Here is a 15556-nt window from a genome sequence, read left to right on the forward strand (position 1 = left end):
TATTACTATTAATACAATGGGTGTTGTTGCTTTGATTACTATTATTCAATTGTTGTGATACTACACATGACTTCCTCCACCCCGAACGTTTCCGCCATTCTGGTTTGGGGGTGTGACAATGTAATAACTATGTAATCCTTATTAGGTGAAATCGGTACATGCCCTTCATAGAGGATTTGATGAAATTATTTTTCTTAGTAGGTAAGGTTACTATTATAACACATAAAAAGTTTATGTGTAGTTTACATAACTGATCATGCTTTTGTTCTTTCTTTAGGACCAACTAATTTCTACCTTATTCATGTTAGTTGTGTACCAGTTAGGTGTTGTTGGGGAACAGGTAATGAATTCCGAATGGCTTATGTCACAACTGGAAATTTTGTGTCATGTAATCTATACATTCAAGCTAATGTGAATCAAAAACTTAAGAACATGTGTAACACCTATGATTATGACTTCAAAAACTTCAAGTAAATACATCAAACAAGTACTACAAATAGTCATCAAACAATTGGAAACCCTAGAAGTTCTTATTTAGGTCCACCTTGGACTAGAACTTCCTTATTGGATCCAAATGGACCAATAAGCTTCCAATTTGACTATCAAGGGCTTAGAACCCTAATTGGGCTCTAATTGGACCCACACTAATTTATTTCAACATTTTGGGCCATGTTGGGCCTAGAATGAAATGAATTAAAAGCTTTGATCCATGAATAACCTAAACTAGTCCAACAAAAATGTAAAAATCCTACCACATTCTTTTAGGCTTAAAACATACTCAAGATTAACACTAATATTGGGCTTAGGGGCAAAGGCCCAAATTTTTCCTTTTCTTTCCAAATTCTCGGCCCAAATGCACAAGCCCAAGAGGATGGAAGAGTTGACTTGTTGTGCCACATCATTGTTACCCAAAGGACTTCCATGCAAAATATCTCACATACCTCCATGCACATCACTTCAAAATCATTTCTCTTCTCTCCTCTCTCTCACTCTCGGCCGAAACACACACACACACACATTTACAAATCTCTCACAAATTCTCTCTAGATCACTCAAGAACGCTCCTTCCTCCCCACTCCAAAAATCTCGAAAATTAGGAGCTTTCAAGAGGATCTTGCAAGTTAATCATCATCTTAGGTAAGTCTTTACTTATATCCATGATCTAACTACTTCATTCCATCAAAAACCTCTTCTAAATCTATTCCAACTTGTGATCATGCACCTTAGAAGTCACCAAATTCGAGATCTACCAAGGAAGGGAGCTAAGGCCGAAAATCACTTCATTTTCCTTCCATTTTCTTTGCAAAACCGAGCCCCCACACCCAAGGTGAGCTTCATACCCCTATTTTCTGTTTTTATGAGTTTTGTAGGGGGGGAATACAAGTGAAAGTGTAGATCTATATGTGTTTTGTATGCCTTGTATGATTTCCATGCTTACATGTATGCTTTTGTGTGCTTTAATGTTGGATCTAGCCATAAAACCCCTCAAAACCGAGATATATCTTATGATAAATGATTTTAGCATCAAATGTATTTCTACATACAAAGTGTTTCAAGAAAAATAGCTAAGTGGTTTAGTAGCAATTTTCTTTAGGCTAAAAACACAAATTTTGGGCCTAAAATGTGAAAAATACAAAATTAAGGGCCCAAATTGACATTTCACGAATTCTGATGGATGAAGTGTGTCAAAACAGTTTCAATAAAACAATTTCTGGAAATATACTCATTTAGAGGATTAAAAACATAAATTTCAAGCTTAATGGGCTAAAAATGACAATTTCGGCCCAATGAGGCCCATTATGCGAATTTTTCTGTTTTGGAGGGCCAAAACTGTGATTTTCTGTAAAACAGTGGACCATAAGTGGTCCAAGTCCTTTTCAAAGGTTTAAAATGCTTTTTAAATTTAAAAAGGACCAAAGTTGCAAAAATTTTACAATTTGGGCCAAAATTGTCAAACTTGCGAAAAAGAAGGGTTATAACCGAGAAAACTGAAATTTCAGGGACTTAAGCTGTTTTCTATGAAAAATATGCTGGAAAATATTTATTTCAATAATTTTTGGTGTTAAAATGTCAAGAAAATTGATTTAAGGACCAAACCGGAAAGTATTTAAATAAAGGGGTTGAAAAAGTAAATTTTACAAACAAGGAGGGGCTGAAAACAGAAAATTTTCAAGACTAATTCAATACATGCAATTTGACCAAATAATGGTACCACGACTATCGACAAAATACAATACATTACAACACCAAAAGTAGTTGTTAAACGAATTGGTTCGGTCTCGAACCAATAAAAATCCGAAACTACTAACACGACGACACTATGATACTTCAACACTACGATTCATACAACTAACGATTTGGAATTCACTATACATACGAATGTGCACAGACGTCTACGCACTATCTTTGGGCCCCACAATTGTAAAATCTTGTTCGTTGAGCCTAGCTAGCCCGACGACCTGATCTTAAGGCCCGAAGACTTCAATCTTACGAAGTGTTGGGTTTTACCGATCCGACACGACGTAACCGGACTTTCAATGGCTTGTAGACTACTGGTCCCCAAGGGTCCTTTAGTGTCGCTAGTAGAGTCTGCCTTTTATGCGAGGCGGGTCTGGGACCCCTCGTACCTTTTTATCCCCAACCGGCTAATGGAGTCATCGAGGCCTTCGTGTCCTCTTTCTCTTCGGATGTGGGACTACACGTAGTCAGGGCGGTTGGATAACGTGATTAGTACGGACGACGCCTACGGGATCGTTAGTATTGCTATAGACGAGTCGTTTGTGTAACGCGTGTTTGTAGCGGATAATCATGCTAAAAAATAATCCAATGTCGCCTGGTAATGATAACTTCATGCATTGCAATGGTTTCAAAATAAATTCATGGAATTCAAAGAATTAGGAAAACATCGGGTTTTCCTAGGGTTTTTCAATACATACAGATTCGAAATACATACAACTTCAATAAACAATTTTTACAAGTATAGAAACAAACAAGCATACTTATGGATCTTCACAACCGTTTTCAAAAGCTTCTCTTTTCAGAAAATATCGGATTTTCTGGTGGTTTTCAAACGATACGAAACATTGTTTTTCAAATACAACTTATGAACTCACCAACATTCCATATGTTGACGTTTTTCAAAATACTTGTATTCTCAGGGAACCAGTGAATCAAAGGAAATCATATTCAGTGACGGCTTGCAGTTTATTTATGTACGAATCGAACAATTTATTTTGGGAATGTAATGTTTAAACAATGTACTTCATGTAAACTTTACTGGTTGTACTGTATTAATGCATGGTGACGAATGTTGTTATGTTTCATATATATACAATGTTATGGTATTCAATTGAGTCACGACAGCCCCCGAACGTTTCTGCCGCCTGGTTTGGGGGTGTGACAGCTTACTATTTATGTTTGAAGCAATGGGAAAATCTTAAACTTTATGATCATTTGCATTATTCAATACCCTTTATAATGTTATCCGATTGGATTTCCCCAGAAAACTAAGCCTGCAAAACAGAATGTTCAGGCATTGAGGCGTTGAGGGGGGGGGGGGGGGGGGGGGGCAAAGTGGGCAGCTGCACAAAGCCCGATTTTTTTCATTATATATTTTTATTTAAAAATAAAGTTATAATAAAGATAAGGGCTTTTATTTTCTTGTTCGTCCTGGGCCTTTGAGAATATTTAATTTTTTCAGGATCGGCCCTATGTTCAGGAACTATGAGCTCTAGGTCTTACCCCATACTTTTTAGCATTATGTTCTGCTCTGCTCAGATATGATGTTTTTCTCTTGTAGGTAACAGAAGTAGTCATAGTAAAGTAATAAATAGCTGCCATGATTTACCTTGTAACCATTGTTGGATCAGTTTGCCACTTTCTCTCCTCTTTCAATCTCCATTTGTTAAGGATGCATTCACACTTCATATATTCCATTTTGTGACACAACAAGAGCACCGATAAATAGAAGTACATTGCTATATACTACATTTAGTTTAAAAAAGAGTTAAATGAAAAAAAGTATAATTGTAATTTTATTGTATTGTGCTTACTTGGGATGGTCGGTTCATTATTTTATAGATTTTTTTATATGCATGTCCGGGAAATAACATCAGGAATTTAATAGTGGTGCTAACCTATTTTAACCATTGGTATAGCTGGATGCTACCATTAGATTCTATAGACTGAAGGTTGTCATCATGCATCGTTCTCGAACTGCTGAAGAGGTAGAAAATATTAAAAATGTGTTTTTTCTTGTAATTCCAAATGGATATGTCAAGGGTCTCTCAAGTATTTGTGATTTTCTAGGAAAGGATTCCCTTGCTTTGTACCTACCGATTCCGATTACTTGATAGACAATGTTGATTGCTTCATCAACCTATGAAATCTGGTCAAGTTTTATACCACATGTGTGGGTTAAATTATCCATTCTTCTCATACATATTAACAATTTTAATACGGTAAATGCATGAAACAACATTATATTTTCATTTATAGTGGATTATAGGATCTTACTTTCTTTCCTTTTCATTATATCATTGTTATTGGAAGAAATGAAGCTATATGGTTATATTAAAACATAAAGTATGTTGCTATTTTTTTGCTATTTCTATAATTCTTTGATTATTAGTTCTTTGCAATGAATTTAGACTTTCAACTAAAAACCTAGGTTTGAGACAATGTCTTGGTTGTTGTATAAGTAAAAAAGAATTTTTGGATTTTAAATTGCTCATGCTCCAGTTGCCCCTGCTAATTATTGGTATTATGGTTCCAATCATCTTCCACTTTTATTTTTGTCATGAATTTCATGGTATAGAAGACTAAATTTGACTGTAAAAAGTCATATTACAAAATTAATTATAACAAATTCTTATAAGTCAACTTCGTCGGACTATGAATGTCAAAGAAAACTTTTTTAGTTTAAAGAATAGAAATGATGTTTGATTAAACAAACGAAGGTTGATAATCCATGCCATTAATTTTCTTTGTAAGAAATTAATCTATACAAATAATGTTTAAATGATTTTTTCAATTGACAAAATAAACGAAAAGCTTAATTTATTTTGTTTTTAGTATTTTTTATGCCAATTTGACATGACAATAGTCCCCTCTATTTAGACAAGACTTTTAAATTACACCATTCATTTTATAAGATTTCATTTTATACTAATATTTATATAAAATATCAAATTAACTAATTATAAACATATTGCTTAAATATGTTGATTGTCTGTGAGTTGCAAAGATACAAATTGGTTTTGTTTTAACATTGCAAAGTATTTTGTTTATTGAATTGTTGGAAAACTATGATTTCACTTTAAGATAATTTTATTTTTAACTAATACAATTTGTTTTTTTATTTTTAACCTAAAATATCAAAATACTTGAAAAATGGAATTGATATATAACTTATTTGAATGTCATATGTTTCCAAAAGAAAACTAATATTTGACTTTTAAATTATTTGCCAAAACATCTATTTTGAAATATGATATGTTATCGAAATCAAATTAGTTTATTAAAAAAAAACAACTATTATCTACCCACTAAAAAGAAAGTCATAGATTAAAACAATTATTTGTGCAAAAGAACTACATGTCTTTAGAAACTAATTTCTAAAAGAAATTATTCGCACTCATCGTTTGGCGTAGGTAAACGGCTAGTATATATATATATATATATATATATATATATATATATATATATATATATATAACAAAATTAAAATATCAATATATAATAATTAATAAGGATTGAAAGTAATTTTTTAAAATACAAAAAAATATAAAATGAAAATATGTTTTAATTAGAAGGGATAAAGATGTTAAAAGTATTTAATCTTTAATAAATGGGAAGGTATTTGTAAAAAGGAATGGTTAAAAAGACACCCCATATTGCAATATGGACACCCTAATTAATTTTTTAAATATTTGTAAAGGGATTTGTTGACTTTTTAAAAAGTGGTCAATGAGGTGTCGAAAAGGTGTCTTATTAACAACACCCTTTGTAAATAGATTGTTTGATGTGATGTGATAAAAATTGTTATGTAATAATTATCTTCAAGTCCCATCAAATTGGGTTATTTTACCCAAAATCAAAATGGTTTGGTTTTTACGGGAATACCCGTTTTGAACACAATCACTATTGTGGTAGACATTCGCCCCCTATTTTAATCATTGAGTTGGTTGGAGACCCGATATCAATGATTGTTGTAATTGTCGGCGTAAAAGACTATATGTTATAGTGGTGTCGGGCCGGAGCCTATGTTAAGCGGTTGAGACAATATTCCTCGAGAAAAAGCATGAAACATGCTTAAAGGAACGATTAAGGGCGACCGATGACGAATGATTTCATCTACAGTATTTGATTAGAAGCAGTCCTAGACTTTGAACTAAATATTTCGAGATTTTTCAAACACATTTTGTATAGGGTATTGTTGGAGACACTCCGGTCTATTAAACACCTATTTAAAATCATAATTAGTTAATCATTTGTATTAATAAAATGTTTTGGTTATATTGTTTTCCGAAAAAGTAATTTTCTATATTTCTTTTCTTTCTCTGTCTTTTATATATATATATATATATATATATATATATATATATATATATATATATATATATATATATATATATATATATAAAAGTTAACGTATCTATGCTACTATAAAAATTAATATAAGCCTTGAGCAACTTTTAACTTTTTACGTTAGTGGATTTTACAAATAACTAATATCCTAATTTGAGTGTATATATATATATATATATATATATATATATATATATATATATATATATATATATATATATATATATATATATATATACCCTGGAATGGTTTTTTCAAACTAATGTGTTTTATGTTGGAATCCTAAGTTTTGGGGTCCAAACAATCTAATTTATGGAAAGTTTAGTTTATGGCAAGTTGGTCATAAGTTTCGTAGTCTAATACAAGTTGGTATGTTAGGTTATATATATATATGTTCATAATTGAGTTTATGATTATGAGAACAGATTGTAAAACGTTTTTTTTGAGTGATTTTCCAATTAATCAAAGAGTTATTTTGGTTATTTTGTTGCGAGTGACGGAAGACGGTAAATGTGGTCGTGACCTTGTCTTGTTGTTCAGCGGAAAAGTGCTCTCGGAACAAACTTGATTAAAAAAGTCGGGGTGGTGAAAAGAGATAATAGGATATTGATCGGGTTGAAGAATTCTCTAGAAGGACTTAGAGATTCGGGGGTGATTGTTGGAATCCTAAGTTTCCTAGTCTAATACAAGTTGGTATGTTAGGTTATATATACATGTTCATACTTGAGTTTATGATTATGAGAACAGATTGTAAAAACATTGGTTTTGAGTGATTTTCCAATTAATCAAAGAGTTATTTTGGTTATTTGTTTTGCATTCTTGTTTTCAAAACTTTATTTTAAACTAATAACTTCAAGTTTTAAAAAATGATTTGTTACTTGTTATATAGATGAATTCAAAACACAACATAAAATGAAAAGCAACAGAAGTTAAGATCTAAATACCTATAAAATAATAAAATTAAATGGCAAACTTTATTTTACATATAAATAATAATAAATATAATAATATATCATTTACTAATAGATCAAACATGTGGGTTTTGATCGAGCGGGACCAGCAACAAAAAAATTATACGTATCTATTACCGGTAAACATTATTAAAACATATGGGTTTTGACATATTTTTAAATAGGAGAAGAAGTAATATCTTTAAAATAAATCTACAAAACTAAGTTGCCGGGTGGATTATAAAAAGAAAAAAAAAGAAAAAAGGAAAAGGGAAGCGTGACTTTTTTCTTCACTCATGCTTGTTTTTAATAAAAGCTAACATGCCCATAGTAAAAGTCAAAAGTAGCTAGGCCTATAGTTAAAAGTCAAAACTAGTTAAAATAGGATGGAGTGCGGTAGATTGGAGTGTAGATATAAAAAGCCTTTGTATATCTTATGCCTCATTTAACAAAATGGTCAAATTCTTTTCATGCACATTGTGAAAAGATACAATTAATTAGCCCCATATGATGAAATAAAGCACATTTTCCGCACAACTTTATTCCATTTTTAAATTCAACTAGAATACATAAAAACAAACTAAAAATAAGAGAGTCTGAAATTTGAAAGTTGTAGATGGCAAATGTCGGGTGATCCAGAAGTGTAAGTCTGTTGAGTGACAAAGCTTAGCCATGACTGCCATCTGAAAATATATTACGAAAAGAAATAGATTAAAGATTTGACAATGATTGCAGAAAATGAAAACATTAATTTAACACTATCATAGTTATTATCAGCTTTAAATAAGATGTAATACATAAGAATGGCATCCACCTTTAAAGAGACTCGGATTATTAGTAGATTCATGGGTAAGGCCGCCAAATTTGACTTCTGGTTAGGACATATTCTCCCGTTGTTGACTGCAATTTTGTAAGATCACGACCAATGATGTTATTCCATGACTTGTAATAACTTAACACATCTTCTTCTTCTTCTTCTTCTTCTTCATGCACCAAACTCACCCCACACTCCTTTATAACATTAGTAACTGCATTACCAATATCATCTGGATTCTCCTTTAGTGTAATAGTAACATGGTCACCACATTCCATCTCATTCATCCCAAACATCCAATGGCTTAAAAACATCAAACACCCTCCATCAACCTCAACCGCTTCAATGTAATGTTGGTACATCCAGGTGAGGTTTTTTGTTATATTACATATTTTGATCACCGGCAAATTAAGAGTCAAATCAGATCCAGATGTCGCCACATAACAAAAATTCAGTCCTCTGAGCTTGTTAAAAGATGATGGGATTGTAAATGATATCGATGGCCCTGTGCTTCTATCCGTAATCCAATTCGGCATCTCTTCACCTCCACAAATTGTGCTGAATATTCCAAATTCATAATACATCTGACAAATTCATCAATCACCACATTAATCATATATATATACACATATTCATGCAAAAACATATAATTAACTAGACCAAACCTGGATTTCAGATTCCTTTCTTCTACCAATGAAAAAAACTGCCATGCGCTGTCCAATAGGAAATTCTAGCTTATTCCAGCCTAAACTGGATAATATCTTTTCCTCAACGATCTCCATTGGTTGGATTTTGATCATCCCTTCAAATTCAAATGAAGAAGTTCCTAGCGATCCCCGGTTTATTACCATCTTGATTTTAGGATCATATGCAACTTTTCGCAGCCTAGGCTCATCAGATTCTATATAGATTTGCATAAATTTTAGTGTATTTTGAGGATGCTCTACTGACGTCAGCATATTACACGCTACCATACTAAGTCTCTCAAGCCCAGGAAGGGTTCTCACACAATTAGGTAGGGAAACGATAGGATTGTAATCTAAATATAACTCTTTTAGCATGACTAGGCAACTGAAGTCCATGGGAAAGGATTCGTTAGACAAATTATTATCTGCAAGTGACAGCCTTACTAAAGATCTTGGTAAAGGAATCGTAAAGAACTTCAAATCACTTGGTATGGCCTTGAGAACAACGGAAGAAGGCCTTTTTATGTTTTTGCCATTATTGTCAGCCTTGAGCTTTTCTGTTGAATCGATATCCCTAATCCCGATTTGAGATTCACCAAGATTACATCCCTTTAGCGACAATGAATCAACCTTCTTTAACATGCTTATAATTTTGGGAAGATTTACAAGCTTTTTGCAGTAGCTTAGATCAACAAGGACAAGTTCTTCACATTTTTCAATTGATTCAGAAACATCAAGCAAACCAGTGCAACGCCTAAGTATTAACCTCTCAAGTGAAGGGAGGTGGTCAAAGCCTCGAAGAGTACGGAGTTGTTTACAGAAACTTAAATTAAGAATCTTCAGTGATCGTAGCAGCCTTTTGTCTTTTGAGTATAAGCATAAGCATGGCCCAATCAATTGCTGAAATTGAGATAAGTTAGAAAAGTTGTGAACTTTATTAATTTGGCATAGAAGAGTAATAAACGGAGATAAGTTACCATTAGCCTCTCATGAAGTGGTTGTGGATTACTATAACAAATGTCAAATGATTCGATTTTGCTATATGACATGTCAAGAGAAACTAGATTCTCCATCGGTAGATCTGAAGGTATATACTTCAGCGGGAACTCATGCATACACAACCATCTTAATTCTTTTGGAAAATTCTTGTAAGAGCCTGTTATTTGCACATAACTGAGTTTTAGCAGCATCAGATCATCCATCTTACTCAATGCATCTGTTTTTAGCTCACACGATCCACATAATTTCTCTTTCTCAAGCATTCTCATGTCAAGGGCGAGGCCTAGAACATTTTTCGTACCCTAAGAAGAAAAGGGATGCAAAATTATTTTACAAATGTTATAAACATGTTTAAAGAGAATAAAAAATAACTAGAAGAAGTATACATGGCCTCTTACCTTATTTTGTTTCAACACTCTAAATGACTCCTCATGACACCATAATCTACTTCGTTCCCATGGCTTGTCAGATGATTCCTCACGTACCAGAAATCTTCCCATCTCTTGAACCAACTGATGCATCGTTAATTCGATGGTCATGAATTCGTTATTCCACCAAATATCAAGAAGGCATCTGTCAATAAGATTTGTGATCCCGGATCTTGTGTCCATATCACATGCATTTAATATTGTTTCGGTAACATCTCTATCCTCTCCAACAAAAAAACAACAAATATGCTTAAACAACTCTTTATCATTCTTGAATGGCAAAGAGTCATAGCTCGCTCTCAAGACATTACTTATAAAGGGGCCATTTTCTTTCTTTAGTCTGTCTATGTATCCCTCCCAATAACCTACATCTCGATTATGTAGAGACCTACCCAAAACTTTAAGAGCCAATGGATGTCCTTGACAATACTTTACTAGATTTTTTGACACCTCTTCATAATCTGCCTTGAGATTGTTGCACATAAATGCATGAAAACACAAAAGCTTTTGTGAATCAATCTCAGATAAGCCTTGAATCTTGTATGTTACAGGTTTTGGTCTAATGTTCGTTCTGAATAGCTCACAACTCTCTGTCAACCATGCGTCCTTTGTTGTTATTATGATTTTGGTTCCTGGATGAAAATCTTTGCTTCCAAGTAACGCATTTAATTGGTCGAGACTACCAATATCATCAAGAACAAGAAACGCCTTTCTATGAGCTATTGCATTCACTATCATTGAAGTGTACATAGAAACATCATGAACTTGAACTGAACATGGTTTTGAAATTTCGTAATAGAGTTCGTTCTGTACACCAATAATCCCATTATAGTTTCGATCACATCTTCTACTGATATCTTCAATGAAGGCGCTTGTGTCAAATTCATGAGAATGTAACGCATAGACGTATTTTGCTATAGACGTCTTCCCGATCCCACCAATACCCACAATAGAGAGTATATCAGTCGTATGTGATGATGCATCTTTCAGCCATGAAATTATGAATTTAATGGAATCATCCATCCCAATAAGTTGAGGTAGTGGAAACCTCGAGGATATGCGTAATCTACGGTGGATGTCCTTAACAGTTTCTTCAATTAACGCAGCCTCTGGCCTACCATTTAATTTAGTAAGAAACTAAGAACCATTAAACACAATCCAAAAAACTAACATGCCATGTCGGAGTATCATATTAAACTATTTTTTATTAAGTTAATTACATAACTATCATTATGTATGAACTTCTAACCATATAAGTATTTAATGTGCAGGGTCATACTTTCATCTATACAGGACCAAGCACCAATGTTATAGAAGTTTTCATTGATGGGCCAACAAGTTTCATTGTGTTTTTACAAAACCATCAAACTTAAATATCATCGTGGCTTTGAATGAATCTAAAGTCTAAACAAATTTTGAGTGAATAGGTATAAGTTAACGCTTGCTACTAACAAGTAAGAGCATTTATTTATCTTAATAACATATAATATGACTTAGAGTTAGAATGATATAAAAAATTGAAAATTACAACCATTTAAAAGTTGGTTTATTAATGAAAAGCATATAAAAATGAATAACAAATGTGTTAAAACTAGAAGAATGGTTAACCTACCTATATTAATTAACTTATGGAATCACATAATTGCAAAAACTATGTTCAACTTCAAGGATTTGTTTAACATTTATCCAAATTTAAATACATCAAAAGTACCCAGATTTGATGACAATGAAGAAACATATTGAAATTCATATGCAATAGATGATATTAACTTTTCATGTGCTAATTATGGGTACGAAAGTGGTTACCTTCCATTTGCATCTTTCCCTTTTAAATCAGCAATTTTTGTAAGCGCTTTATTCCACTGGTCCATCTTTTGAGCCAAATTACTTCTTTTATTTGCATCAGTCTCTGCCTCCATCCTCTGTCTATGTTTAGCCATTGCATCTCCAAAGCTACTTTGTTGCTTTCTAACATTGGTGGGCTCAACATGATAAAAGATGGGGATTACAAGATGATTGGATTTCATATGTTGTTCAAGGATCAACACCAGTTCATCAAGACACCAGGTGGAAGTAGCATAATTTGTGGACAACACGATAACAGAAGCCCGGGATGCTTTAATCGCACTCTCCAACTCCGGTTTCAGATCTTCCCCTGTTTCAATCTCTTCATCATCCAAGAAGGTATTGATATTGGCATGCATGAGGGCATTATAAAGGTGATTAGTGAAACTATGACGAGTGTCAAGTCCCCTAAAACTTAAAAATACGTCATATCCATGACGATGAGTTGATGAAGAAGATGAAGCTTCTTCAGAAATTTCATGGAGCATAACCATTATTAGTTATGTGTTTCGAAGCTTTTGAATCCCACGCTTTCCTCGCTTGTTCCTCAATTACAGGATCCCATACATAATGTCTCTACAGAAAAATTCAAATTATTAATAACCATGCTACGTAAATCTAATCAAACAATTTAAACCTCAACAATGATACCTTATATTCTACATATTGAAAATTTGAATTGTTTAAATAACAATACATTTCAGAAATAACCGACATATATACAGCTACATATTGATATAGAATCACCATATCATTGACAAGGGAATTATCTAATAATTGATTACTCACTTAATTAGATCGGTTAACCTGTTTTTCTGCTCAAGTTTGGTGCAAGAAAATATCAAACTAATCTATTCAATTAACCTACAAAACCTTTATTTGATCTGATTAAACCACCATAGACATCCCTAATATTTCTAAATAAGTTCCATCTAAAGTTCAGTCATGTAATCCTCAAACAAATCAACTACAAGATCCACTATAACATCCTATGAAAGGTATTATAAAATGTATAGGCAATTTCCAAACATTCACTAGATGTAAACAAACAGTTAAAAGACCTATGGGAAATAAAGAATCTTTCCAAATAAGAATTTATCCTTCACAAGATCTAGTATCAGAATACTATGGGCTTGTTCCAAATGATATGTTTTTAAAACTAACAAGTCACACTGTTTCTAAGCATTTGATTACATAGTCTATACTAGATGAAACTTCAGAAGTAACTGCACTTTATACACAAGCATTTGAGTTGCATGTAGATATTATCATCAATATGAAGTTCTGTCTTCTTTTTTTAAACAATATGACAGCATTGTTTTGTAATACTCGTCAGCCCATAGAACACAACTTCAAGTTAACAAAATCCTTCTGTGAGTACAACCACCACATGAAACGATTGCCAAAGAAATGAAGCTAAACACACAAATGAGAAACTGGCCAAAAGTACGTAATCACATCTGAATGTACATATTATCCATTATTCATGTAAGAAATCTAAAAGTACAAAATTAATAATTGTTCAGCTAGGACGAGTTTTCCCTTCAGGATGCAACTCTGATCATGATAATGATAGCTCAATTATGTGACAAAGTTGACTTAAGTGACAAGTGACATAGGTTTTGCTGACCAACATCGTAAGTATTAAATGTACAAAAATATCCCTTATCAAAATTGCATTTGCAGCTCAAGGAAAACCTAATTTACTTGATTTATATATGATCGCAGCACTAGCAAAATCCTAATCTAGACTCAAAGAATGTAACACCCGAAAGTACTTCAGAAAAACCAAGATGTCTTACGATTTGGCTTCAACACGTCAAAAAGTTTTGAACAAGGGGTACATCAGGCAATTTTGCATTATTACAATCGAATGTATATTAAAGCTTTTTCATCATGAGTGTTAATCACAACGTTCAGGTTCAAAAAAAGTAATTGAGATAATCGAAGTGTCAGTCACATGTTAATGAACAAACAAATGATTATGATGTGATTTACGATTGATACGATAAAATTGTTGTGAAACTAACTTGTAAAAATGTGTCTTCACAGTTACCTGCCTACAGAGCTACAGTGACAACTGAAGAGCGAACACTACAGAGCGAACGGCGTGAAGTCGACCAGTAAACGGTGAGTCAATGTGGAAGGAAGGAAGAGGCGAGAAAGGAGAGAAAGTATGTTGGGTTGGAGTGGGAGGCTTCAAGGTATTCCTTCTTTTATAGACACAATGTTCTTGCGAGGTCTAAGTTCAGTTTAGGATTTGGATTTAGTGGCTGAATGTGTTAATTATCCGTTCTAAAAAGAAAATAATTAATAATAATTTATGGTAAATATAAAAATATAAAAATGCTTAGTTGCTTACTCTTGTTGGTCATTTCTTTTTGGATTCAATCATTTTTTTTTATACAAAAGCATTATTATGGAACTATTTTCTAATTGTTTAAGCTCATATCCAAAATTTTATATTATATTATACTATATTATAATACATAAATTTTAAAAATTATAAGTTACAAAGCTTTGTATACAAGTCAATTATGCTTAATCAATTTATTAATATTTGTCGCATGTTTAAAAATTAGAATTAAGGAAGATTACTAAAAAATTCAATGTGGAGTAAAATAATTTTTTTTAAATATTATATTAATCTATATAAATTAATTTATATTTTTAAACTAGACACCAATATTAATTAATTTATATCGATAGTATAAACATGCAATATATAGAGAAGATATAAATAAATATATTTTTAAACGTGATAATTTTTTTATTATATAAAAACTAATAATAAAATCTAATAATTATTTTCTCGTAAGAAACTATTCACCAAAAAATTGTATTTTTCGTCGCCGCGGGCATATCTAGTTGTATTAAAGTATAAAATTTGACATGTTATACATAATTTGTAAATAAGTATTTAGATATGATAAAATCGAGATTAAAGTTACAAAAGCAATCAAATATATAAAATACATTTTTATATATAATATAGTTTATTTATCTTTTGTAAAAGGTGTAAAAAAATTCATGTAAATAGTGTTTATTTATCTTTTATTAAAACTATAAAAAAATTACTCATGAGGTATTAAAAGTTATGTTTTTCAGTACATTAATTAAATTTTACAATATTATAAAAATTGTTGAACATGTGAAAAGTTATTTGTCAACCCTACACAAACGTAATAATTTAACTTTTTTAATTATTGATAATTTTATTCTTTCAAGTTTTATGCGATTTTGAAG

General features: G+C 32.1%; 1 protein-coding gene across 1 annotated transcript; it reads right to left on the reverse strand.

Annotated features, from left to right (window-relative positions):
• Positions 1-7953: 7953 nt before the first annotated feature.
• LOC111916408 (disease resistance protein RUN1) lies at positions 7954-14648 on the reverse strand. Its single transcript, XM_023912086.3, has 7 exons — positions 14367-14648; positions 12272-12886; positions 10436-11579; positions 10016-10339; positions 9018-9938; positions 8353-8936; positions 7954-8221 (listed from the first exon to the last, which is right to left on the reverse strand). Exons 2-6 carry the CDS (start codon positions 12802-12804, stop codon positions 8382-8384), a joined length of 3477 nt encoding a protein of 1158 aa, XP_023767854.1. The 5' UTR covers positions 12805-12886; positions 14367-14648; the 3' UTR covers positions 7954-8221; positions 8353-8381.
• Between the last annotated feature and the right edge of the window lie 908 nt (positions 14649-15556).

The sequence above is a fragment of the Lactuca sativa genome, chromosome 1, assembly GCF_002870075.4.
Source record: "Lactuca sativa cultivar Salinas chromosome 1, Lsat_Salinas_v11, whole genome shotgun sequence".
NCBI classification, from domain to species: domain Eukaryota; kingdom Viridiplantae; phylum Streptophyta; class Magnoliopsida; order Asterales; family Asteraceae; genus Lactuca; species Lactuca sativa.